The sequence below is a fragment of the Pteropus alecto genome, unplaced genomic scaffold (assembly GCF_000325575.1).
Source record: "Pteropus alecto unplaced genomic scaffold, ASM32557v1 scaffold152, whole genome shotgun sequence".
NCBI classification, from domain to species: domain Eukaryota; kingdom Metazoa; phylum Chordata; class Mammalia; order Chiroptera; family Pteropodidae; genus Pteropus; species Pteropus alecto.
The window spans coordinates 1,771,791-1,796,553 of record NW_006432227.1 but is presented as its reverse complement, the minus strand read 5'-3'; the positions used below and the strand labels follow the sequence as shown (position 1 = coordinate 1,796,553).

Genomic DNA, 24,763 nt, shown 5'->3' with positions numbered 1-24,763 from the left:
CCCGCCGCAATAAAAAGTTTAATGCTTCCAGCAATTCTAAAAATTACTATTGTACTTCAAGTATACTAATATATTAAGTTGAAATTATCACAGTTAAGTGGGAAATATATAATAATCCCCTTGTATTATTAAATTAAAATTTTATTGAGAAAATTAGTCTTGATTTGTTTAATTACCTTAAATGCTTCAGCTTTTTAAAGCAAAATAATGAATTTCTTGTTTAAGTTTGAACTTTGACCTTCAATATATTGAGTAATGTTTTATATTGGGTCCCAGGGATGCATTTTCAATTAGTGCTTTGTATATTGAATTTAAACCTTCAAATAATTATATTTTCATAAACTCTTCAAGACCCTAGACTACATGTCTTGCTCATCTTTGTATCCTTAAAGGTAACTAGCATAGATTTTGTACATTGGAAACAGCCAAATAGTGCTTGAATTAAGCTGCAATGATGATAAAAGATAAAAATCTGCTGTATTATCTAAAAAGTGCTTCCCAATTTATTGATCTGGATGGTTTGATATGAACATCATTGATAGTGCTTTGTGTCACTGGATTGACAACTGAAAATCTAGTCTTTAATGTTCAGGGATATATTAGATAGTAAACATATAAATCAAATTTATTATGAAAGTCTTTCTATGGAAACTGCCTCTGAAAATTTTGCATGAAAAATGACACAAATATTTATGATATAATAGGAGAAAAGCCAAGCTTTCTTGGTGCAAACCAAAGAAACTAAAGACAACACAGCTGTATGTACATGAATTAACAAGAAAGCAAAAGGAACATATATAGGAAATAATAACATAAACTTTGTTCCTTTAAGACTTTTACAAATAAAATTCAGAAATTATTTCGACTCGCAGTAGAAGAAAGTTTGAAACAAAATGAGAACAAGCCACAGTTAACCAATAAAAAACAAGTTTCTTTTTCTTAAAATTCCTAAGAGGCTACATTGTACAGACAATTCAACTGTTCAGTAAAAGAAAAATCATTTAAGACCTGAGAACACTAATTACAATGATTCACAAAAAATCACCTATAGAGAAAAGCATGATAATACAGGAAGAGAAAAATTCTATATAATGACTAATTCCTTTTTTACCAACTATATGTTCTTATAATCAACATATTTTTAGTTCTCACAGGAAAAATAATCATTTCTTGAGAATAATCTCATCTTAACTCTTTCTACCAATTATGTTATGAGTAAAATTCAGAACAGAAATATGAAAGAGGAGATACAAAGAAAACTTCACTTTAAATGCAGTTATGTAAAACTTTAGTATACTTTATTGTTTTCTTTTCATAATTTGGGAAGCATAAGAATCTGGCTCATTTCCTTACTTAATCTGTAGCCAAAGGCTTCTTCTTTTTTTTTTTTTTTTCCATTGAGGACAAATACCTCCAGGAAGTGAACTTCCCTTTAGACATCAAGTAAAGTCATTTTTATATTTGCATCTTCTCTAAGTTTGAATTTATCTCCAAATATGTTTTAAAAAATTGAAAATAAAGAAATCAGATAAGGCAGAATGGATTTTAAGAAATTACTTTCCTATCCTTTTTGTATCTTGAGTGTTCTATCTATCCTCCCCACTATGTGTTTCATGTAAAAAGAATAAAAGGGAGCCATGTACCTTGTGTTCAAACTGTAATCTTGCCGATTACCAATCCACCTGCCTCTTAAAGGGAAATAGAGTTTTCAAAACAAATCAGGAAACTTAGATGACGTGGGCAAACTTGAGTGGCAGTACTTTATTCAGTCTTATCTCCTATTCGACAGTCAGACATCACTTACTTGAGTTTTAAAATGATAATGGGGCAGTCAGAATCTTTACTGTGGAGCAAACCATTAAGTAACTTCTAAAGAAGGGGAGGAGGGAACAGAAGAGAAAACTCAACGCAAGGGGACTCATCCCCTGGCAGGTGAAGGGGCATCATAGATTGTTTTTTAGCAGAGTTTCATTGCAGAAGACTTGTAATGCATAAGGAGCAATGATCACATTTTCTCATATTTTGTCAGGCGCTACAGTTCACAAGGTGCTCTCGCACGTACAAGTGTTCCTCCAGTGATTCGCATAAGCTCTCCTCCATGAGAGCAGGACTCAGTCCTTGCATAAGGAGCAATGATCACATTTTCTCATATTTTGAGAAAATATGAGGCGCTACGGTTCACAAGCTGCTCTCGCACGTGCAAGCGTTCCTCCAGTGATTCGCATAAGCTCTCCTCCGTGAGAACAGGACTCAGTCCTCTTGGGTGTGAGGAAACAGTGCCAGAGGGGTTCAGAGACCACAGTGCCATTGCCAGCAGAGTGCCAAAGCTGGGGCTGGAGTCCAGCTCTTCTGATGTGGTTAAGTCTAACACTCTTCCCTCATACCACATTGTTAAGATGTTAAAGTAGCAGAGAGTACTTCAGACACGGTGGGCAAATGAATCAAGAACATAGATGCTCAGGAGATGGAGTGCTCAAGTTCATGGTGCTACCATCACCATGAGGACTCTTTGCCCAGCATGGCCGTTGGGACAGTATAAGCTGGTTTCCAAGCAAGAAAAACTAATAAATGAGCTCATAATCTCTCTTAGAATTGCTCATCATTATTTTCTTGACAGTATGAGTAGATTACATAATTCAGTTTAATCTTCGTTTACTGAGTGCATACGGGATACTTGAGAGTTATGAATCTGAATGATAGTCCCTCTCTCAAGCAAACTACTTATTTTATAAAGATATGGCTTTAACTTTTTAGATCTTAAGTAAGAGTCAGCATAAGATTATTATATCCAATATGTTTTTTATCTTTGAAGAAAAACACATTTTGAGAAAAGTCCATTAGCTAGTGAGGACATCATTTTTTAAAAAATTTCTACCGTTTGAATCATCAGGTCCCCAATGTCTGCATTTATCTATTAATATTTCCTTCTGAAGTGTAGTTGTAGTGTCAGTTAGAGGGAGAGAGGACAAGAAAGAAGGGCAGGGTGTGTGTGTGTGTGTGTGTGTGTGTGTGTGTGTGTGTGTGTGTGTCCTTAGATTTGGCAATTGTTGAAGAGATTGCACTGTAAGGCAAAAAAAGTAGGTTTGTAACCGGTGAGTTACAACACCTTACTAAATCAATTTTTGACTGGATATCTCACTCTCAACTTGATTTACCACTGGCTTTTTCAAAATGAAAATGTTAGACTAAGCAGGAGCTGAGACTAATGTCTCGGTCTGCCAAAGGCCTTGGACTTCCAAAGCCAAGCAAAAGGCAATAAACAAAGCCTTTTTGGGAAATAACTTCATGCAGTGCATAAACCAAAAGGCATTTGTTTAATTGATAAATCCCAAATGGACAATAACATCTATTACAGTTTGTATCATTTGTGCCAATAGAATTTACAAACAATTTAGCCTGGGGTCTAATATAATAAATACAATGAATCCAGAAACATTGTAAGTGTTGTTTGGAAAGTGTTGTTTCGCAGTATGCTCTCATGTGAACAAACATAGACTTGGGAGTCAGGCAGACCTTGGTACCCTTCCCCGCCCTGCCCTTAACTTTGGGTAAGTTACTTAACCTCCCTGACCTGAGTTCCTCTGAAAAAATGGAGAAAGCGAAGCTTATCTCCTGGAGTCCCTGTGAGACTTAACTGGTGTAACGCATGGTGCACTCTTGCAGTACCTGACACGTAGTAAGTGCTCACCAGGGGTCAGTTTTCCTCCCTTTCGCTGGGATTCTTAAAGGGCCACATGTAGTTTCAGTTCACCTTAGGTTTCAAAGATAAGGAACTTCTGCCTTGGTTTCCTATTGCTGCTGTAACAAGTTACCACAAACTTAGTGGTTTAAAATTGTACAGATTTATGATCTTCCAGCTATGGAAGTCAAAAGTCTAAAATCAAGATGTCTACAAGGTATTCTTCTGGAAGCTCTAGGGAAGACCCTTTTCCTTGCCTTTTTGAGCTTCTAGAAAGCTGCCTGTACCTTGATTCATGGTCCCTTCCTCCATCTTCAAAGCCAGCAGCATAGCATCTTCAGTCTCTCTGCTCCATTGCACATTTCCTTCTCTGACTCCTTACTTCTTTTTCTTGTAAGGACCCTGATGATTATACTGGGCTCCTGTGGATAATCCAGGATAATTTCCCAACCTCAAAATCTTTATCTTAATCCCACCTATAAAGGCCTTTCTTTCATGTAAGGTGAGATGTGACATAGTCCCTGGTTCTTGGAATTAGGATATCGACATCCTTGAGAGAGCCATTATTCTGCCTACCACAGCTACTATAGCACTAAAGTTTTGTCCATTTAATACTTACTCTGGTACTTTTGACATTAAATTCAAGGTACTGAATGTAAAAGATAAATATCAAGGGAAATAACAAGTCTCTCCTGAGTTTAGGTTTAAAATTTTTTCACTTTTAGCACTTTGTCAAAAATTCTCCTCCATATAATACAAGGTCTCTTTCAGTGGTTATTAAATCTAACAAAAAATAAAAGATTAAATTGAGTGGGGTCATGGGTTATCTCTGAAAATGCAGAACACTTTACAGTATATTTGAGTGTATATTAAAAGTTACAAGGTTTACAATGAGAAATAAAAATGGGAGGATAGGAAGATGATAATACAGGAGAGAGAGAGACAGAGACAGAGACAGAGACAGAGAGACAGACAGAAAGACAGGCAGAGAATTCCATCAGTAGTTATCGGTGGAGGCAATTTTGTCCCCCCAAAGGACATTTGGCAATGTCTTGAAACACTTTTGGTTGTCACAACAGGAAAAGTACTACAGGTAGCTAGTGGGTAGGGGCCAAGGATGCTGATAAATAAATAGGACAGGTCCCACTACAGAGTTACCCAGCCCAAAATGTCAATAAAATCCTGAATTAAATCTTTGTAACTCAGGACTTAAAATATTGTTTGGTACAGAGTAAGCATTTAATAAATGTTCATAAAACCGAATGTACACATCCGGAGAAAACATCTGTGTTGTGGTTAACAGACTAGACTGTGGTGTAAGACAACCTGGACTCATTTCTGCCCCTGTTGGTTGTATGATGCTTATTTTGCTTCAGCCTCCTCATCATTTAAGAGGTGATAGGAAGAGATTCATGATGAATGACAAATTATATAATCTATGTAATAAGTTCAGCATATTTCCTGGCCCATAGTATGGGCTTAATAATGTCTGCTATTATCATTTTCCCAAATCCTAGCCAGACCAACTGACAAATGATGAACCATATTAAAGAATGCTTTAAAGATAAAATATTTCCACTGTTATAAAAATCAATCGAATTATTTGTTTTATATAAAGGAATATAATTTTTCAGGTCATTATACAAGGTAATATGGTATAATAGAAAAAGAACATAGGATATGAAGACAGCCCCATCCTAGGTTTTGTCAGAGGAAAAGAGATTTCCCTAGATTCTTTTAGAGCCCACTTACCATATCAAGAAGTAGGCCTGATCAACCAGAACAAAACTCAATAAACTCATTTACAAATGTTATCACCAAAAACTATTGGTGTCAGGCTCTAGGCTACAGGTCATACTTCTGCCCCACTTACCTTTCCAGATTTTATCGTGAGAATTCGCTCTTTCTTCCACCAAAACTCATATGGTAGGGTATTCCTGAAACCAAGAGAGGGATTTCACATTTCATTTTTTGGCTATTAAATACACACGTGCACTGTCCTGTGTGTATCTGAAGTCATTTTTACTGCCCCAAGACAGTGTTATCTGAAATCCCAGGAGGGAGCCATGGAAAGTTTGTAGGTAAAGGTGAAATCAGAGTATTTTTTTCCCTTTTCCCTCTGGAGCAATCATGTAGTGAGAGAGAAGCCCATTTTAGTTCCCAGGAGCCTTCCAAAGCTTCTCCAGAACAAGAAAAATGTGGATCATCCTACAGATGGTACTTACCAAGGACAAAGCAACTCTATAGCTACAACCACACATACCAAGGGCAACAGAGGTGTCACAGTCAGACATCAGGAACTATGTGATGGCTATGGGGGAGGCAGGATGGAGCTAGTCACCTTGGACCTGAAAGAGCTAAGATCACAATGTCACCTGCCAAAATCACAGACGCCACTGAGAAAAGTAATGGAGGAGAGACATTGTCTACAGAACAGCAGGCCAGAAGGCCATACAAGGACTGCCTTTGGCTCCAAAAGCCCCCAAACTTCCCTCTGATTTGGGCCATGTGGTTCTCTCTTCTTCGTACACCCATATGTCATCTTGGACTGGATCAGGGACGAGGGAAGGAAGCAGAAGCCAGACAGACTAGGATTTACTTAAAAGAGCTATCTTAAGAGACTATGTTATTGAATCAGGCAGACATTATTGGATTGCCTTAAATTACTGGTTTACTATTCAACCTAATATCAATGGGATTAGAGCTTGACGGATAAGTTCTTAAAAATTAGGAAGCTGCATCTTCCCTTGCACATCTGAGTGCAGCGTGAGAAAATATGGGATCTTGCAACTCACGGGAAGGAGTGTTTCTGTTTTAGCTGACTTCGTTGCTTTTATTACCTGAGGGCACATACTGAAGGCTTCCTCTAATTTTCTCCCACACTCAGCTTTGAAACTATGCCATGTACTCATACTGGGCGCTAAGTCACTTTTCTTCCATCAGTAATCTAAAATTCTCCAAGAAGTTTTCCCAAACCATCAAAGAGCTAACATATTCCCTGATTCCACTTTGTCCTACTTACAGGTTCCTCCTATGCTGTTCTCTACCTTTTCACTTACCTTGTTATTCCTAACACTTAATAAAAGTACTCAACTGTCTAATTTCTGCTTTTATTCTTTAGCTTTTAAAACTGAGTCAGTATTTTCAAACCTAAATTGCAAGTTTATAGAAGGCAGGTATTAAATGCTTTTTACTCATTGCTTTATGCAGCCCTTCGGGCCAATAAATGTTTTAAAATGATCTTGGTTGACACTTAAATTATTTTTATTATGGAACAATGTTTTCATAAAATAGAGTGTTTTCCATTCATTATCCATTAGTTTCTGCAACAGGATGATACTTGAAATATCGTTCAGTAAAATCTTGCAACTTCTTCACATTTAACAAGTGATTTCTGTCCCAATACTCAGTGTACCTACAATGGTCCGTGTTCTCAATATACTGATAACTTCTATGTTCTTTACAATGAATACAAGTGGCTTTATTATTATAGTGAGGTTTAATTGATTATTAAAGGAAAATTTTTCGTTCTAAGGTGATAACTTGCATTCCTCCCTCAGACTGCTTGGCTTAGACCGTGTGCCTACTGTTTGGTAATGATTGCTAAATTATCTGGCAATATCAGGAATATGCATTTTTAATTTTATTAAATTTACTGGGATCACATATGTATTTTTAATTTTATTAAATTTACTGGGATCACATTGGTGAATAAGATTATAAAAGTTTCAAGCATACACTCCTATAATACATCATCTGTATAGTGCAGGTTCTGTTCACCACCCAAAGTCAGGTATTCCATCACCATATATTTGACCCCTTTTATCTTCTTCTACCTACCTGCTACTCCACTTCCCTCTGGCAGCCACCATACTGTTGTCTGTTTATGACTTGTTTGTTTGTTTGTTTGTTTTATTTGTTCATTTGTTGCTTTATGTTTTATAGCCCACATATGAATGTAATCATATGAGGAACATATATACTTGACACATAATTTTAAAATCAAGTGAGGAAGGGGATAGAGGACACTAAGGTTTACTGGTTGCCTCCTACGTGCCAGAAATTTCCTTGATTATTGTTATGCTATCCAATTTTATCTTTGTAACATTCATTCATTCATTCTTTATAATCATTCATTATTGAGGATCTATAATGTGCCAGTATGTTGGGTGCTGAGAATACAGAAGTGAACCAGACAGGTTTGGTGCCTTCCTTCACGAAACTTGCATTCTAACTGTTTGCTGATTGAACTATGAAAACAGCTATGAAACAAGTCATCCAAAAAAAAAAAAGAATTCACTGATTGCTAAGTGGGGAAAAAATTGAGAAGGTATAGCTAGGGACTCTAACTTAGACTAGCGATTTAGGGAAGTCTTTCCTGAAGAGATAATGATTATGCAGACTTGACAAATGAGTTGAATTAACCAGGTGTCGATGTTCAAAAAGACTTTATGCCAAGGGGACATAAGCAGGGAGACCTAGATATGAAAGAGACTAACATATCTTCAAGAAAATGCAATAAGTAGACTAAGCTAAAACAAAGAGTGTCACGGAGAGAATGGTAGATGATAAGGCTAAAGAGAGGGACAGAGACTGTGGTGGAATTTGGATACCATGTTAAGGAGTGGGGATAAGGGCTTTATCCCAAGGGTAAAGAGAATACACGGAAATATTTAATTAGAGGAGAGTGGCACCTTCAGGGTTCTTTTCGTTGTTTAAGTTGGTCTAGTTACAGAAAGGAAAATAAATTGAAAGGAAGCAAGACTGAGTGTGTGTTTGATGGGCCTCAGATCAATGAGATCAATGAGAAATGGTGGTGGCTTAAACCAGGGTAATATCAGAGAAATAGAGACAGGTAGGTGAGTCAAGATATAGGAAAGAGGTAGAATTGACAGGAGTTGGTAGCTTAATAAATAGGGGGACGAAGGCAGAGAAGAAGATCTGGAATGACTCTCCGATGGCCTTTACAGAGATGGGACATATAAGAGGAGAAACAGGTTTGGGGGAAGAGGCGTTGAGCTCAACTGGGAAGTACTAAGAGTAAGTTGTCTAAGAGACTTGCCTGGGAATCAATTATATCCCTGACCCTGGAGCTCAAGAAAATGATGTGCCGTGGAGTTACATATAGATTTGGGCATCAGAGGCACATAAATAATAATTGAATACATGCAAATAGATAGAGATGATCTTTGGCGAGACTGTGTGAAATGAGAAAAAACAAGAACCTAACACATGGGCCTAAGGATTACCAACTTTTAAGGGACAAGTATAGGAAGAGTAGCTGGCAAAGTTAATTATTCTATCTTATAGATGACAGAATGAAAACTAAGATAATTTAATTAATATAGTTGATTTATTGGAAGGTCAGAATTCAGACTCAAATCTTTCTACCTTCAAAATCCACCTTCTGAATACTTCATGTTCATGATGCAAGAACAATTTATTGAAGTGTGTTTCTGTGAGTTAGGCCCCTGTTAATGTATTTTACATACATTATTTTATTAATTTTCAGAGCAATGTACCTGTAAACTAAGTATCATTATTATTCCTATCATGTAGATAAGGAAACTAACACTTGGAGAAATTAACTAAATTCCCCAAGGTTACATGACTTAGCACATTGTATGAATTTATACCCATTTCTTTCCCTCGTTTTAACCATTATGATTGTCCTAGTTAAGGCAGTAACTTGAGGACTCATCAGAATTACGTGGAGGGTTTCTTAAAACAGACTGCTGAGCAACACCCTTTGAATTTCTGATTCTGGAAGAAGGTAGGGCCCAAGAATTTGCATTTCTAACTAGTTCCACCAATCTGCCAAAATCAGGTGCTATCAGTGTTTCGATTTGTAAAATAATCATTAGATATAACTTAGTTAACTCATGCTAAATCATTAACATTAAAATATAGCATATTAAAAATATATAATATAAAATTTTAGTAAAAAATATTTTTATTTACCTTAGCCCTATAATCTCTAAAATAGAATCTACTTCTAATCCCTCCACGTATTTCAAGCAAGGTTGAAATTCTTCCTGACATAAACTCTACCCAATAAGCTCTTCACAGCCATCACAACATTAAATGCACTTATTAGCATTATGTACACATGCATTATATAGAAAGAAATATGTGTAAAATGTACATATTCATCTATACTGAATTCAGTTAAGTCTCAGTTAGTCCTAACTTGATTGCAGATGTATTTTCCTAATTTAAAATAACATTCAGTCTATTTAACACAAAGGTGTTGGCACTCTCTCTCTGTCGTAAATCCAGTTTCTCCACCTCAATCCCAGTGAAACACTTTTTTACTACAGCTGGTCTCTGATTGTCCAATGACATCTCAGATTGGCAACATTACATTTCTTTAAGGGCCATATTACATTTGCATCACAATCTATGAGCATATTAGCCACAATCCAATTTTTTATTTCGGCAAAAAAATCTATACTTCTTTCCTTCAGCCCCTTTCAGGCTATTGTAGGTACTTTCTTATGTGTGCCATGTAGGTCAACTTTCATTTAGACTCTGTTTTCTGTCTAAGTACATACTTATAATATTCACTTTGGTTTACTGACTCACAGTGATCCAGTGATGGGTAAAAGAGGAATGAGGCAGCATCAGCCAGTTTTATGAACCACTAAAACTCTATACAGTGAGTGTTATACCTTTGAATTGGAGTCAAAATCAAGTTGAAAGTTAGCCCAAGTAGCAGGTATAAAGATGCTGGCACTGATGTGGTGACACTCTCCATGTAGACAGGGCCATGTCTACAATCCAAATTCCTGCATTTATTAGTCAAGGTGCTGCACTTTAAAAAATAATAATAAATCAACGGAAAAACAAACAAAGACCAAGAGCTATTTCTGGAACAAAATGCTGTAGGTAGAGAAGTAAAAAAGTCCTGCCAGCGCCAGATGAGGTGTGACTTTCTGAAGGAAGTGAATAATTTTTACTTCATGGTGAATTGTTAAAAGTGAACTAGATGATTAAACATAATGGAACAGCCCCATTAAACTGAAATTAGTAAAAAACATGCCTCTGGCAGCCTACAACATTTTATTTGTTGTTGTTTAACTTGCCTGTTACAGTGGCCATGATGAATGACATCACAAAAGAAAAAAATCCAATTAAAATCTAAGTGCTCAATAAACCCCTCATGTCTGCTTGTCATCACCCCCTTCACGAGCACTGAAGTCTTATGTTTCCTCTTTTCCCCAAAAAGAGAGAAAAGAACTGGCCCCCAGCGAGTTCACAGGGAGGAAAGTGGGGAAAGAATACACAAAAGCTTTCGGAGGCTTCTGCTCTGTGCACTCTGTCAGCCTCAGACCCGGCACTTAGAGGAGGATGAGGTGAAACTGTTTTATTATCATACAACGCCTGAGTGAAGAGATGCATTTTCCCACTAGTTTTCAAATATTGATAAGTCAGAATTAGGATAGGCAGAGCAACCCATGTTCACCCTCTTCGCTGGTGTCTCCACGGCCCTTTCATATCGTCTCGGGCATTTGTTCTATAAGTCATCGAAATGGTCTCTCCTGATAGCGAAAAATAAGTTTCTGATTACTTTTACCTGAATAAATCTTGTGACCAGATGTAATATTCACCCACTGAGTGTGCAACAATTACATATTGAGAGAGATGACAGAATGGGCCGAGGGGAGTCTGTAATCTAGTGGAACACAGAATAAATCACGTGGAAAAATGGCAATTGCCTCCTGGTAGAAGAATACTGGCTTTTGATAATAGATTTTACCTTAGAGATAACCAGGTGTTCGCAAAATTGGGTTTTCAAAGTCCTCACAACAAAGTTCTCAAAGTCGAAATAGGAGCAAAAACGTGCCTATTGTGAACTAAGAGCTAATAATAGTAATGATATCTTAAATTCGGAAGGCACTTTATAATTTATGAAACACATATTGTGTTTTTATTACGTTTATGTAGCGATTAATGTAATATTTATATATAGTCTCTAATTAGACCTTCACGACAGCCTTGTCCTGTAGCTCTTATTATCCTCATTTTATTAACAAAGATCCTGGCACAGGAAGGTTAATTGACTCTGCTACAAGCCTATATTTGGTGAGTGAAAAAGAATGAGCAAGGCCTATACGTAGGACTCCTGGTGTGGTGCGCCTGCGCTGTCTGAAGCTGCTAACCATCGCCACCCTAGAGCCAAGCCCCACCGGGCAGTGATTTTGGTTTCGTTACTCACGAGTTAATGAAATAGCTATTTAAGAGCTCTCTTCAGTCATTAGAATTTGACGGTGGAGAGTTAAACTTTCCCCAGTGGCTCTTTCTGTGTAATCATGGTTTCAGCGTTCCTTAGCATATCACATTATACAAATCATGGAGTACTCTTGTTTTACATTTCTTCTTGCATTTGCCTTACTTCTAAGCAATTTCCTCCTGCTCGCATTTATCTTCCATTATTTCTGTCAAATTGCTTTCAAGGCTACTAATTGTATGAATAATCCCTTCCTCAAACTCTGCTATTAACTAGAATTACCTGTATGGCATCGGACGCAGTTTCCCTATCTCTAAAAACAAGGAAGTTGCAACGAATAATCTATAAGGCCTCTTCTTGCACTTGAATTCTAATCCTCTTATTCTTTTACACGAGCTGTGTGATTTGGGAAACACTGCATAAACTGGAACATCAGTTTTCTTGATTCTGCAATGATGGATTCAATTAGCTCATGTTCCCAAAGTGTGCTTCTTGGAAAACTGTTATGGGAAATATCAAAACGGATCACACCCAAAAAGGCTTGTTTACACAAGAGAGTTTGGGAAAGCTAAGTTAAATAAAGTTAAGTACAGTTTTGAACTGTAGGCACTCACAGTCTTTCATATGTTAATTGGCACTGGATGACTCCAAGAAAGAAGTATTTCCTAGATTTATTGGACCACAGAACGATCTCAGCATTTTGTAAGAATGATATTCCATGGGATACACTTTCAGAAAGGCTGGGTTACATTACTTAAAAGTTCCTTTTTTGCCCAGCAATCTTATTTTAAAATGTATTTATGGATACTACTCTGAGTATTCCATGCAGTACTAATCAAGAGGACACAAAGTTGGCTTACCTGCTACTACTGTTGCCGTAACTGCTGTAACATGGCCCATATTCCGTTTAGACAGAGTTGAAATAGGTAGAGATTAGCAGCCTTCTCACTGAAACTCGTCTGTATGCAGGTGATACTTATAACTGGGGTGCGAAAGTAGTTCTCAGTAAAAAACACTTTGAGAATTTGTGAATAGGGCTAGTTAGAAGACCTATGAGATACTGCCTAAACTTTTGCTGAAGTGCATAAAGGGAAATACAGGAAATAATAGGAAGTTGACAATGTGGAAACAATCTTTGAGATAAGAGACATAGGCTACTTTCTAAGTTAGGATCATCCTCTTCCCCTTCATCACATTCAATCCTTCACCCAGACCCATTTCACTGACTGTTAATCATGTCAGAGCTTCTGCTGTGATTACCTGCAGGAGCAAGAACCCATTGTTTCATAAGGCAGCCTATTCTACCTTTTAGATGGTCCTTTCCCATATCACACTAAAATCTAAGTATTAAATGTTATTACAAGTGATCTTATAAATTATCTAGTCACGGGGTTTTCAAGGCATTGTCCATGGAAGCACTTAAGATGTTTCTCAAATGCTCCAAGTTGAATTTCATAAATAAATAAGTAAATAAATTTCATATCTATGTAGAAAATTGATTATAATCTCTACCATATTAGACTCAAAGAGATTGACTAGCTTCCCTAAATTCATTAAGATAGTAAAGTGGAGAGGGAACATACCCAGATCTCTCTGATTCAAAAACCAAAATCCTTTTCTCAATAGTACAGTGCTTCTTTAGTGTGTCTGTGTACATAAAAGTGAGGAGGAGAGTATATTAGTAGAGCCTGAAAGCTCTAACAAGAATAATGAAAATAGCTTCATTCCAGCCAGGCTAATATGTTCTTGGGTGTCTTGCGATTGCTTTGGCTTTCAGTTTTCCATTCTTAAAAATAAGAATTACCAAATTTTCTCCAAGCTCTATCCCAGTTCTGGAAATTTCTATGATTATATGAAACATGTTCATTAATGAATGGTATTTACTATAGAGAATTTAAGTAATAATAAAAGGAAAAAACCATCACCCCTTAGAAAGGATTGAATGAAAGTTAATGTAGCATGCATCATAAAGACAAACAGTTTAGGATCACATGCTTGACTTTTACTTTCTTTAATTTTTTTTTTCTACACTAGTTACATTCAGACCAGGATAGAGGAGATGGATCACTTAAATATATCCTTTCAGGAGATGGAGCAGGAGATCTCTTCATTATCAATGAAAACACAGGGGATATACAGGCCACCAAGAGGCTGGACAGGGAAGAAAAACCTGTTTACATCCTTCGAGCTCAAGCTATAAACAGAAGGACAGGGAAACCTGTAGAGCCTGAGTCTGAATTCATCATCAAGATCCACGACATCAACGACAATGAACCAATATTCACCAAGGAGATTTACACGGCCACTGTTCCTGAAATGTCTGATGTCGGTGAGTGAGATGTGATTTCGACCATATAATATTTCTCCTCTAGTACGTCAACTGAATAAAGAATCCTATGAGTGAAATTTACTGAGTTGAATGAATTTGGTTGCTAAATTCTAAAAGTATCATAATTCGAATTATTTATGTCCTGTCTGTAGGTATCCCCGTGTTTCCTAATATCATTCTAGTCTCATTTTATTATTTTTGAGAAAACAGCATTTCCTCTCAAGATGAAGGTATGAAAAGTGGCAGGGTGAGAGTTGGAGGCAGAAGGAGAGACCATCTCATCTACTTCCTCTCTCACTCCATTTCTTAGGAAGCCTTTTCTATTTCTGTTAGCCCATACTGGTATTAGGCTCCAGGTAAGGATATCCCCAATGGAAACAAAACTCTGGATTTACCATTCAGACTAAAGAATAATGATGGTTGCTTTAAGTAACTGTATATTTGGAGAAGAGACTCAAAGAAAACTTTTTTTTAATCTATAAATAATACGCATAGGATATTTAAGGGGTATATCCTTTACTAATTGGTGGAAATTAAGAAATTTAAGCAATAGGGAGAATTGATATTTTGTACACAATTCTACAACCAATTTTAAAGTTAATATGTATATTTAATTTTCTTAGATTGGGAGAAGGTAAACAGTGTACACTAAGAAAAATTCCCACTCTTAGCCACATTAATACACTTCATGGGAGACAATGACAAATTTTAAACTACTTGTGTAAGGATTATTTTAATTTTCATTCAGTGTCAAATTCAAAAGGGCTAACTTACATAATAAAAATGTTTCTATAATTCTGTGAATCATAAAGCAGAGCTGTTTAAGTTCACAGTTCCAAGACTTTAAAAATATCTAATCCATAGAAATAATTATAAAACATCTAAATTTTTCTTGCAAAGAAGTTGCTTATCTCATTACTCGAAGTTACTTTTTCTTTTAAAATAAATCACAGACCATCATCAAGCAAAAAGGAAGATTAGAATTCCTTTAAGAGGAAGATTTGTTAGAAATAATATTTTTCCACTAGGTGGTAAAAGGCAGGAAAAATTAATAAGGGATATTCTTGTCATCCGCACCACCCAGAGCAATCATAATCAGATGTGCAAGTTGTCACTGTACAACCATAGGGGGTGCCATTCACTTTTGAAGCCATTATAGAATTAAATATGTATTACAAATATTTAGGGGTGGCTGACAGAAACATGCTTTGAGAAAGGGAAGGCTTTTTTTCTAATTTGCACACAGGCACAGTTATGTTGATATTCATCATTATCATAAATTAACATGTCATTATTCTGATATATAAAGACATCTTTAAGAAATTACATAAAGAAACAATAGCAGGCTGGTATAAATGAACTCTGGTTGCAAACAGACCTGAGTTTGAAGTTATCACTACTAATAAGCAGCAGTGTGGCCTTGGGTAAATGACTTGATTTCCCTAATCTTCCAGTTCCATAGCTATAAAAAATAAACAATAAATGTCAACTTCAAGAGTTATCATGAAGACAAAAGATGAAAACAAGTACAGAGCCCCAGTAAAATATCTGGCAACTAGCAGGTGCTCAAAACATCCAGATAATCACATTCTAAAAACTATTAAATTGTGTATTAATGTCAAATACGAACATGTTTGACTTCTATTAGCTCTCACTCTAAAATCATATGACGGTCTCATTCTCCCCAACTCCCTCGCTAAATTAAAAGGATGCATGCTCTATCTCATGCACCAACATTTGTACATCCTGAGCATCCAACCTTGACACAATACATTTGTTCAATAAATGAAATAGGTTAGATATTACAAAAGCAATGTAAAAATTCTAATATTCCCTAAATGTAACCTCTCTGCCCTGTTCATGGTCAGAACTCTAGTAGTATGCTTACTAGTTATCGAATATGAATACCAAAAGTCGGCCATAAAATGATCTTAATCAGAAGGTCTTCCCCTTTTTTGGAAGTCATAGACCCCTTTGAGAATCAGATAAAATGTATGGAACTTCTCTTCAGTGAAATATACATGCAGGCATATACATAAAAGTTTGCATGGCATTTTATTGGGGTTAGGAGCACTTGAAGGCTATTAGGCAAATGTGGTCCCTAAAATAATAATGCTGATCTAAAACATCAAAGCCTTCTTTGTACACTTAATTGCAATCATTTTGGTATTATAAGTTCCATATGTGTCTCCTCTGCTGTTTCAATTAATTCTTTATTTAATCCAATACTACCTCTTCTAAGGTTCAAGGCCTTTCAGTCTCTTAGAATTATCAAATAGATGTATCATTTAGGATGCTTTTATTTCCTAGGAACAGAAAACTCAATTCAAACTAGTTTAAACACTAGAAGTACTTATTGGCCACATTACTTAAGTCCAAAAGTGAAATGGGCTTTAGACGTGGTTTAATTTGGGTTCTAGCTAGTTCTCTGCAATTTTCTATCTTATTCAACTTTGTTCTCAGGCTGCCCTCTCTAGGGTCACTAAAATAGCTGCTGCCTTCTCAGTCTCCACTTCAGCACATTACAGTTTAGGAAAAAGGGCATCTCTGACACAGAATTTACAGCAAAATCATGAGTGGCCCCCTGACAGGACAACTCCTACACTAAGCCCTGTGGACAAAGTCTTGCAAGATTCTGATTGACTTGAGCCTGGAAAACTTGAAAGAAGCACCATCGTAAGAATCCAATCAAATCCTCTCTTTGGAGATGAAATCACTTCACCCAAAGCCATGATCATTGCCATGCTTCCTAACAACATTTATAAGTGGTGATAACATTCCTTTAGAATGAGGAATCTAAGGCTATTTTAATCTAGCATACTATTGAAGCTCCCCATCCCCTTGCCTTGATAGTTTTATACAAAAGTAAGATCATGCTTTCTTTTTATGTGTGTGTATCAAGGATCTGCAATGGGTCCTCAATTTATTTTTAATTCATGTTGTGTCATTACAGGCACATTTGTTGTCCAAGTTACTGCAACTGATGCTGATGATCCAACTTATGGGAACAGTGCGAAGGTTGTGTATAGTATCCTACAGGGGCAGCCCTATTTTTCAGTGGAATCAGAAACAGGTTAGAACTGCTTTTTGATCTTCTTTTTACAATCTATAATTTTCATTGACATACTCCGCTTAGCTAACGTATTTTTAAATAAAACTCTCAGTGTGATCGAATTTTCTTAGATACGTCTGCCAAATACCAGTGATATATTTATAAGCATAACACCCAAATCATTTTAATCAAGAAATCTGACGACGGATCTTTTATCCACCATGTTTAAATATGGTAGATTCAGAAAAATTATACATCGATTTTTTGTTTTCTTCCACTTTTGGATGAAGCTAGAAGGCCAATCCCTTCTGATGGCCATTTTAGCTCTTTATAAATATTCTGAGTCTTCTTTTTCTAGTTATTTGGTAGGATTGCATCTCTCTACCCTGTTCTGAAGCCAGATGTAGCCATATGATTTATTCAGGCCTATAAAATGTAGCAGTGATGTGAGTCACTTCTAAGCTAAACTTTCAGACCTGGTTTATACAATCTACCATGTTCCATTCCTCTTGCCACAGTGGCCATGGATGGAAACCGATGTTGACATACATCTCCAGCCTGGAAATCTGAGTGTTACCATGAGCATAGTTTCCTGTTGGTCTGCTCAGAGCATGAGCAGAAAATAAACTTCAGTTGTATTATGCAACTGAGATTTTACATTGTTTATTATCACCTCATTGTCTGTCCTATCCTAACTGATGTAGCCTTAATAAAGTGGATTTTGCCTTAATGGAACCCTTTTCTCGACATCTCATTTTTCTGCACTTTCTCCACAAAATAGTATATAAATATGATTTTTTTTTAGTAAATATTGTTTGTACTGTCTAGTAAATGCTACACTTCTTTTTGTTATAATAGGAGTCAAGTTCCTTTTATACATTTTTCAAGCATCCATTATTAGTAGTAGAAATAAAAACCTTTCTAAGTTACTCATCCAGTTGAAATCGATGTGTTAACAGGTGCAATAAACTTGGAAAGAAGCCCAAGGAGAAAGAAAATGTTGAGTTAAAAACAATGAGGATGAAAATTTTAAATTATTAATCTTAAAGCACAAAAGGCTAAGGTGATCTGTATTTAAATAGAGAAGTACTATTATTTCAAGAACAGAAAGCAGCTGCACTTACAGGACTATAAGAATAAAATCGACCTGTTCTCTACGGTATTCTTGTTAAAAATAAAAAAAATAAAAAAAGATATTTTCAGCTTCATTAGTTGTTAAGCACTGGAACGTGTTACCAGAGAGGGTTATAAAGACTTCTCCAGTGCTTTTTTTTTTGAAAGAAAGTTGTCAATTTAAACATAAATCCTACATAGAGATTAGGCAAACTTTAAGAAGTTTTTTCCAACTAATTATTTTATAACTACCTAACAATAGAGGTAAACTTAACTTAAGAATGTTGGTCACTACCGGGACCCGTTGAACTAATGTTCACATTAGCTTTAGGAAAACTTAAATTCCCTAGGATCATACAATATGGTAATTATGAGAGAACTGATGCTATGTTTTTTTAAGACCATAGTTTTGTGGTTTAGAAAATCCTCAGAACATTTATTACGGTGGGTATATTAGCTGAGCAATTAGCCAACTCAGTAAAGTGAAACTCAAGTCAGTTCATGTATATGATTTCTTAACAATTCCTTCATAATACACCTAAATGTCTTTTACCAAGCAGCTTCAGTCTTATATTACTGTGCCACATGCCAAATAATACCTTGCTGTGTCATCTTGTAACACTTAATATTTATACTACTTATAGCCTCTACTATTGCAGGGTTTGACTTATTCTCTCTGTTTTACAGGTGGGTTTTTTAAAAATATATCTATCTACCCTGCGTGGTTTTAATTTCCTTCATTATAAAGGCTAGCTATAATCATTTTTATGTCACCTAAGACATCTGCATAGTGTTATACAATATTGTGGGTGACAATCTGTATTTGTTTGCATAAATAAATGATTCCTAAAATATTTTTAATATATCCCTTTCCACTTCTGAATTTCATATCCGTAGGTATCATCAAGACAGCTTTGCTCAATATGGATCGAGAAAACAGGGAGCAGTACCAAGTGGTGATTCAAGCCAAGGACATGGGCGGCCAGATGGGAGGATTATCTGGGACCACGACCGTGAACATCACGCTGACTGATGTCAACGACAATCCTCCCCGTTTTCCCCAGAGTAGGAACATTTGATGGAATGACTTTCTTCAGTGCATTTTTGTAAAACTCTAACTTCAAGAATGATATTTATTTTTCCCTTATTGTTATGTTCAAAATTAGTGGATTTAGTAAGAACCGGCACTTTTATTAAAAATGAGCTGACAGTGCTTACATTCAATAGATGTGAACATTTATGTTCCTGTATTGGTAATTATCTGAGCAATTTCTGATATGGCCGTGGTCATAAAAGCAACATCATTGTTTTATTTTTCCTTATTAAAAAGACAACCACAGACATAAATTTGCTTGTGCAGAACACATGTATCCAACAAGCATGCCGCTGTTTGTTAGGAAAATTTTGACTTTATATTTTGTGAATTTAATCAGCTGTGTAATCTCTTTTAAATCCTCACAAAGCTCTGTAAGGAGAGGATTTATCATTTTACTGTTTCTAAAAATACATCTGTGGAAATAACTATGTACTTAATCCATTTGTACTCATAAATAGTTTTCTACATTATGGTTAATTGAGATCCTGAAAGACATCTCTAAAATCATTAACTCTCATGATTACAGAAGAAGGAAGAAGAAGGAAAAACAACATTCATAAATGCCCACTTTGTATCAAGCAGTGCACTAGACCCTTTCACGTAGAGCACCTCAAGTGGGTACTGGTTTTAATGTAATTTTCTTCCAAGAACAAAATTCCTTTCTGACCATGATTTCCTAAGAAAATTACCTGAATCCTGTCTTCCAGAAGAAAATAGCTGCCCAAATATTAAATAGAAAACCCACTTAATCAATCATGGCATTTTCTAAAGCTGCTCAGCTAACATTTGCTTCTTTTATAGTGAAGATGCACATGGATCAACAGGAAGTAGTTTTATTTTCTTGACTTTTTTCAAGTAATTAATCATAGTTGGCTAAATACAAAAACAGAATAGCTAACTAATTTCTGATTAAACAGGTAGAAGAAAGGTTTTAGGAACCCTAAACTATCCCCCACAGAGGCCCAAAGTGAAAATATTGGGATCGCTGACACTTTACCTAAAAACCTCCTTTTCCATACGGAAATGGATAACAAAAGGATTGATCCCCACCTTGATGTCACGGAGACCCTACCTCACCCCGCTGTCTCCTTGGGTAGCCTGTGATCATTAGTGAATAATGTACTGAGGCATGAGAAGGCAGAATATAGAAAGGGGTAGGGGACACTCCAAGTGGAAGTTGAATACACCAGAGAAAAACTTGGCTTGTTATCATTTTAACAAGGATGAGCCCAATACTAGTGGGTTAATATTATTGAAGGATTATATTCTAGTGGTGTCATAGTCTAAATTTTTTCCAAAATAATTTGTATGTATGGCTGGAAAAATGTATGAGATGACATAAGAATAAGTTTTGTTTTACTATTTTATTTTTTTGGCCCTTAGTCCATGCTGGCCTGACAGATCTAAGTTGAAACTTATATGTTGCACATGTAAACTAATTTTGCAACATGAGGACATAAGAAAAGTATAAGTCTGTGAAATACAGGTTTCTAATTAGTAATATAAAGTCAAAAATGGGAGAAATCTATGCATAGAAAAAATAACATAATAAAACTTAAAAGAAGAAATTAATCAAAAGGAAAAACATTAAGAACTTTATCTTTCAATATATTTACCTATATCCCTAACTGCGACTAGACTAGCTCCATGTGTAAGTGAGAGTATCTACTAGGATTCATTCTCCAAATTGCTGTAATTTATTTTCACCTTCAGTTATTATTAGCAATGACAGAAAGAACTCTTTTTAAAATTACCTAGTAATTGGCTTAAAGTCGCAGTTCAGTTTAAATTCTTTTCTATTCTTTCTGCTAGATTACATTAACAGGAGGCTTTGAAAGCTTCTGCACCCTCTTCTTCTAACAGTTCAGTCTTTCTCACAATCACACCATAAACTTGGAAGCCTATTTACAGGACAAGAAAAGTGTTCTCCATTTGCAAAGAGACAGGTATGAAATAGAAGAAATATTTGTAACAATCATGAAAGTAAAGACGTACGGAAAACAGGGCACCATTAATTATTTTAAGGAAAGCACAAATCTGCTCTCATCCAGGGTAATGCCTGAAAGAACTGCTAGAAAATAGGCTTTGTCTCTATTATAATAGAATATATTTAGTATACACATGTTTGACTTATATATTTCTGGTGGTTAATAGGTACATACCAGTTTAACACCCCTGAATCTTCCCCACCGGGTACACCAATCGGCAGAATGAAAGCCAGCGATGCCGACGTGGGAGAAAATGCTGCAGTTGCATACAGCCTTACCGAGGGAGAGGGGCTGGACATGTTTGATGTCATCACTGATCAAGAAACCCAGGAGGGGATTATAACTGTCAAAAAGGTAATGCTATCTGTTAAATACCATACAAATGAATGCATTTGAGTTTCTCTGGTCCCCAAGTAACTGGGGACAATTACATCTCACATAAATATTCCTCTAGGTTCTCGTTTTACTAAGTATTTTTTTTAAAATACCAACTCTAATTACATTTGAGATCTCTTCAGTTGGCTTTTAGGGGTCTGCAATAATCTTATGCATTTGTTAATTCCATACTTTCAATACATTTTTATCAAGAACCTCTTACGTAAATAAAGAAGCAAATGGTATACATAAAAGTACATAAAATAAATAATATAAATGAACAATAAATTTAAAAAACAGTGCCAGACACTGTTCTAGATACTGGAGGCACAATGGTCCACTGAACAGGATGGTCTCTGCCCTCACAGAACATACATTGTAGGGAGAAAAGAGATAAGGAAATAAATAAACAAACATGTGTATCTATAACTTTGATACATACTTTGAAAGAAAAGAGGAATACAAGCAGAGATAATGATGACCTGAATTAGAAAGAGAGGAGATATAAAGACCACAAAAATAAATTAATTAACACAAATTTCCTGAAACACTTTTAGCTATTTTTAGAATACAATAATAAATTTTTTATATTCTGAATTCCTATTCCTCCCATGTATTTATTCACTATTCATCCCCTCAAATTGTCTAGTGTGACAGAGCAGTATACAAAAGTGTGGCAACAATTAAAAACTAATAAACTATGTGCTTCAAAGCTAAAAATAATATTAATTTTGGTTACTTTTTTACTGATTTCACTTATGTATGGTGTAATATTTTCTCTCTCCTTTAACACACTGTTATATTTGCTGGTAAATATAAGCATAGGGAAATGTAAATAACAAGAAAATAATTTTTTTCCTCTTTGGATTACATGTCTTAATAACTGGAAACACAATAAAACATGTTTAAGTGACACTCAGACCAATGTTTTATACTATAATATAATTAAGAAGCCCATTAGTGTGCATTAACCTTTTTAATTTTTCTGGTGCCTTATCAGATTCAAACTGAAATTTTGCCTAGCTGACTAAATCACATTCACTAATGTCTTGATTAATTGTGTTTCTAGTGAGTCTTGTCATGTTATCATCTAAAACTAAAAGTCAGCAATAAGCTGACTCTTTTGGGGGGGATTCACTATGTCTCCAGAAGCAAGGATACTATCCTAAAGACCTCTGACAACAATGATCATTACTTTCTTTGGCAAGTAATTAGCCCAATGCCCTTATCAGAATAGCACTTGGAAAATTTTATCACCTCATGCAAAAAAAAAAAAAAAATTAATCACTTTATATGAATAAGGAAGAAGGAATCATCATGCAAGCCTGTGCTTCTCAATTCTGGCTGCACATTAGAATCACTAGGGGAGGTGTTTAAATGTACAGATTCCCATCCTCCCCCCGCAGACACTTTGGTTTAATGGTCCAGGATAAGGCTCAGATATTGGCAAATTTTAAACACTCATCAGGTGTACAGTTAAAGCCAGACGCGACACTATCTAACCCAGAATAATCTACCACTCACTCCTGCTTCCAAGTTCCCTTTCCTGCCCACTATGCCTTGCACCCCTGCATCCATTTTCAAGGCAAGAGCAGGGATGGTTTCAGCCCATGCTTTCATCGAGATCGTGTGGCATCTGAGCTTCCATACCTTTGCCCAGTATCACACCATGTAGTGACGTGTCTAAGTAATATAATCCTATTCATTTACCAGTCACGTGCACTGAAAATGGTTCATGTCTTGGCTTTCTGTGTCTCATTGGCTTTAAATATGTCATTCTTCCTCCCCCACACACAAGCTCTTGGACTTTGAAAAGAAGAAACTGTACACCCTCAAAGTGGAAGCCTCCAACCCTCACGTCGAACCTCGCTTTCTCTACCTGGGTCCATTTAAAGATTCAGCCACTGTTAGAATTATGGTAGAAGATGTAGATGAGCCCCCCATCTTCAGCAAACTGGCCTACATCCTACAGATAAAAGAAGATGCTCAGATAAATACGACAATAGGCTCGGTCACAGCCCAAGACCCAGATGCTGCCAGGAATCCTGTCAAGTAAGCACACTTCTGCACCACGTCTCTGTTAGAAGTTTCGGTCGATTTATATTGAGATACCTGCCCGCATGTTGGAAAAAATGAATCCTTTTTATTTCCAATTCAACACTGTGTCTTCCTGAAAAACTACTCTAAACAGCATCTTTTCTATCCTTGCTCATCATAAATATTATTTGAGCAGCAGCATACACTTTAAAAACACGAAGTTTGGGAAGGAAAAACATAAAATGAGCTATAAGGAGTTTACTGCTTACATAGAAGAGGTAGAAGGTAATGCCTCTGAATGGCCTGAGATTTCTTTTTTAAGGCCTTTAATATGTGAAAGAGTGATGTGGGGAAAGCGTCGTGAGAATCTGTTTTTCAAGTGTGGACAAACCTACCGAGTAACACTTAGAAGCAGAATTATGCTCCATTTGGGTGCGTAATTTTTTTCTTTTGCACGAGTAAATAAAAATGAGAACCATTTCATCATACGTGTTTGTCAAATCCTGGGAAAATTAACAGAGCTGAATCCAGTTGATACCATGTAAGCAAGCACTATTTTCCCTGTACTTTCCTTATGCCTTAGTTGTAAATCATGTTGCAAGAAAGCCCCACTGCTCTAAGACCGTTGATGCTTCAGTGTACACTCTAGAATCTTATCATGAAAGCACTGGAGTGCACCAGCCTGCAGCCATTAGCCAGAAGCTGAGTTGACTAGATGAGAAAAGTGCTAAACCAGAATATCATTGTGTAAATTATTCCCCATAAAGAAAGCAAGCAGGCTGAGAAGCTAGAGGAGCTCTCGCCAGAGAATCCACAAATATATTCTAATCAGGGCACCTGCCTTGTACTAGGCAGGCATGCTTA

At 36.2% G+C, this 24,763-nt stretch overlaps 1 protein-coding gene across 2 annotated transcripts in view; it reads left to right on the top strand.

Moving 5' to 3' along the window:
* The window catches only part of CDH6 (cadherin 6), a 119,610-nt gene that overhangs the window by 75,224 nt on the left and 19,623 nt on the right, over nt 1-24,763 (top strand). For both annotated transcript variants that reach the window (XM_006907115.3, XM_015585732.2), the window contains exons 3-7: nt 13,944-14,238; nt 17,192-17,311; nt 19,301-19,468; nt 21,654-21,841; nt 23,661-23,914. In XM_006907115.3, the coding sequence (XP_006907177.1) occupies nt 13,944-14,238; nt 17,192-17,311; nt 19,301-19,468; nt 21,654-21,841; nt 23,661-23,914 (1,025 nt within the window). The remainder of the gene's footprint in view (nt 1-13,943; nt 14,239-17,191; nt 17,312-19,300; nt 19,469-21,653; nt 21,842-23,660; nt 23,915-24,763) is intronic.